Raw genomic sequence first — 3,602 nt, forward strand, 5'->3', positions numbered from 1 at the left:
ACAGCCACGCACCCCCCCCCCCCCGAGGTCTCTTCTGCAGACGTCCGTCTTGTGCACGGGAGGGCTTCCTCGCATGGCCGGGTTGCCAACTGGGTTGCCAACCTCCAGGTGGTGGCTGGAGCTCTCCCGTTATTGCAGCTGGTGGCCAGACCACGGAGATCGGCTCCCCTGGTGGGGATGGCCCCTTTGGAAGGTGGACTCTGTGACAGCGTGGTGCCCCACTGAAGTCCCTCCCTTCCTCAGGCTCCACCCCCCAAAGTCTCCAGGCATTTCCCGGCCCAGAGCTGGCAACCCGGGCTGTTTCCCGCCTCAGTCCTTGGGACTCTGCGTCTCAGCTCTGGCTGGCCTGGCAGGCCTCTCCCTTCCGGTGGCCCAGGAGGAGCCAGTCTGGTGCGGGGACTCTGATCTGGGAGAACCGGGTTTGGTTCCCCACTCCTCCTCCATTTGCACCTGGCTGGATGATCTTGGGCAAGCCATAGTTCTGATAAAGGCTGTCCTTGAAAAAGAGCAGTTTCTGTCAGAGCTCTCTCAGCCCCCTGCCAACCCCACAGGGTGCCTGTTGTGGGGAGGGGAAGGGAAAGGAGTCTGTGAGCCGCTCTGAGACACCTTCGGGTAGTGAAGGATAAATCCACCCTCTTTTTCCCTATAAGGAGATTCCATTCCAATTTGTCTGAAGAAGCGTGCTTTGCACACGAAAGCTTACACTTGGAATAAAACTTTAGCCACCTGAATTTGACTTAGAAATGTTATATGATTTACCTATATTTTTTTCCAGTTTTGGCAAATAGCAACTTGTAGAGGGCTCTGAAGAAGTGCCTCTTCTCCTGCCCCCTCCCCACAGCCCACACTGCCAGGCGGTCCTCTACTGCTCCGAACGCTGCCGCAAGCTGGACTGGAACCGCAGCCCAGAGGATATCGGGCACCAGTTCTGGTGCCAGCGCATGGCCGGGTATATGAGCCACGTCCAGGAGCTGGCCAACCTGCCTTTCACCTTTACCACAGGTGAGGAGGAGCACTGCTGGGCGAGGGAGAGGAGCACGTGGCCCCTTCGGGGGGGGCGGCAGGAGAAAGCTGCTGTGCCAGGGGGGGGGAGACTGGACGGGAAGCAGGATGGGGGGGGACTCACCTCACCTCTCCCTATCCCCTTTGCAGAGGTGACGAGTGAGAATTTCAACAAGGAAGGCTTCCTGTCCGCCCGGGGCCTGACCCGAGGTTACTGGGCCGGCGAGAGCATGCTGGTCAGGGCCCCGGACTACGGCGTGGGGCTGCTGGGCAGGGCCGAGGAGCCCGTGGCCTTCCTGCACAGCGGTGAGAGGAGAGGGGCGTGGGGGGGGGCGGAATGGGGAGGGCGGCAGCCTTGGCTGGTTGCCTGCCCGGGAGAACCAGCAGCTCCCTTCTGCAGGGTGGCCAGCCCCCCGGGGGGAGGGGTCCTCCCTCCGGAAGAGCTCCCCAAGTCACAGTTGAATGACAGGCCACAGAGGTGGGGGAAACAGCTGCTGTGGAGGCTGGCCTTGTGGGCGTGGCACCCTGCTGAGGCCCCTTCCCTCCCCAGGGGGCATCTCCACAACGGCTGCCCTGCCCCCTTCCCTCCCTCCCCTTCCCTCCCAGGGGCGGCTGCTTCCTCGGGGTGGGGTGGGGTGGGGGTCAGTGCTCCCTCTAAGCTGTGGAGTCTTGTGAGCAAAAATTCTATTTTGTGAGCTGCTGGCATTAAAGTTGCGAGCGAGCAATTGGGCTCCTGCATGAATTAGTCTGCTCTGGAGCCCCATCCTTCCTGAGCGGAGACAAAAATGTGTGAGCCGGAGGCTAAGAAACTGTGGGCTGGCTCACACCGACTCCGCCTAGAGAGGGAACCCTGGTGGGGGTGTCGGTCCTGGGCTTCCGGCTCCCGCACTTTCCTGACCAGGTTTCCCTCCCAGGTAACCCCTTCGAGGCCCTGCGGCCAGAAGGAGGGATGGCTCTGCCCCCGGCCCCTGCGGAGCCCCCTGCCCCACGGACCTTCTTTGGTGAGTCCGGCTTACAGGGGAGTGGGGGGGGTGGCGGCGGGGGGGGGTGAGGCAGCCCGGCCGCTGACCCCATGGCTCTCCACCTCCCTCCCCCCACCACAGGCTCCTGGAAGGAATACTACCAGTGGCGGGGGCTGCCCCTGGGGGCCCCCCTGGCCGTCCTCCTGGGCTCCCCTCTGACCACCTACTACATCATCACCCAGCTGGCCCCACAGCACTGTGAGTATCCGAGGAGGAGGAGGAGGAGGAGGAGGAGGCCTCTCCAGCCCTCTGGCCACGCTGTCCTCGCCCCTCCCCCACAGGCTCTCCGAGATGGGGCTCTTCCCCCACCCGGAGACATCAAGGCTCTCGCAGCAGCGCCTGGGAGCGGGAGCGAAGTCTTTGGGGCCAGCCACCCTGGGGGGAGGGGACAGAGGACACTGGGGGGAGGGGCCGACTGAGCTGCAGACGACCCTGGCCAAGACCTCCCCAGGGAGCACCCGACTAAGGGAGGGGGGGAGCTCCATGCCAGAGACGTTCCGTTTCAGGTGGGGGAGAGGCCTGAGGGAGGGGGTCTCCCCTGCCCTGCCCTGCACCGCCCCCCACACCTCCCGCTTCCCTTGCAGAAGCTGCCCTGGCTCCCCACCTCCCCCTCAAGCAGGTCCCAGAACCTCCGCCTGGGGTCTCCAGCAGGCAGCAGCAGCTCAGCCATCCCTGGATGGGGGAGGGTTGCCGGCCCGGGTGGGCTCTCATCTCGGCTGCTCCCATCAAGCCCCCCCTTTCAGTTCCAGAGCTGAATATCCTGAACAAGCAATCCCTCCGGATCCATGTGGTGGAGGCCGGCAAAGAATTCGGAGTCCTTATGGTCTTCTGGGTAGGTGGAGGAGGAGTTCCAGCATGGGGCAAATGGGGAGTGGGGGTTGGCGGAGTGGCGGGCACATCTGGGCGCCTTGGCCCAGCCCTGGAAGCCAGCCGTGGACACCCGTTCCAGCCCGGTTCACGTCTCCTGCTCCCCAGAACGGGCACCACCATCTGGGAGCGGCCCACGGGAGGGAGAGGGCGGGGGCTGCGGAAGGAGCGAGCCTGTGGCATGCCAGGCAGACCCCCGGCCACGGAGCCCCCACGGCCCCTCCCGGGCCTCTGGAGAGGGTGGTTGGGGACCTGGGCCCAGGGCCGCCCCTTTGGCCGGGGGGGGGACTGTTGGGGATGGGTTTGGTCAGGACCTGAAGGCCCACTTGGGCTCTGGGTCTGTTTCCAGGCCCTGCCCAAAGAGCCGGCCTTCGTCGGCCATGTCCCCGGCAGTGCTCCCTCTAAGCTGAGTTTGTGTGAGCCAGTTCGCAGTTTTTTAGCCTCTGGCTCACAGGTCTTTGTCTTCGCTCAGGAAGGAGGGCTCCAGAGCAACCTGATTTATGCCGTAGCCAAATCGCTCTCACAACTTTAATGCCCAGGAGAGCTCCAACCCCCCTTTTCTCCCCCCCCCCAGGAGCTGTCGGTCCTGCTCCCCCATGTCTCTCTGGAGCTGCTCTTTGTCGGGGACTCCCTGCCCCGCGAACTGGATGGCCAGCAGTTCCTCCTGCAGAGAGACGTGAGTCCTCCCCCCCCCCCCCCCCCCCCCGGGGG

General features: G+C 64.3%; 1 protein-coding gene across 1 annotated transcript in view; it reads left to right on the forward strand.

Annotated features, from left to right (window-relative positions):
* The window catches only part of ZMYND15 (zinc finger, MYND-type containing 15), an 8,780-nt gene that overhangs the window by 2,528 nt on the left and 2,650 nt on the right, over positions 1-3,602 (forward strand). The window contains exons 3-8 of the mRNA XM_015427879.1: positions 842-1,002; positions 1,153-1,308; positions 1,917-2,003; positions 2,106-2,222; positions 2,768-2,856; positions 3,466-3,567. Coding sequence (XP_015283365.1) covers positions 842-1,002; positions 1,153-1,308; positions 1,917-2,003; positions 2,106-2,222; positions 2,768-2,856; positions 3,466-3,567 — 712 coding nt within the window. The remainder of the gene's footprint in view (positions 1-841; positions 1,003-1,152; positions 1,309-1,916; positions 2,004-2,105; positions 2,223-2,767; positions 2,857-3,465; positions 3,568-3,602) is intronic.

This window comes from Gekko japonicus, unplaced genomic scaffold (assembly GCF_001447785.1).
Source record: "Gekko japonicus isolate JY-2015 unplaced genomic scaffold, Gekko_japonicus_V1.1 scaffold761, whole genome shotgun sequence".
Lineage (NCBI taxonomy): Eukaryota > Metazoa > Chordata > Lepidosauria > Squamata > Gekkonidae > Gekko > Gekko japonicus.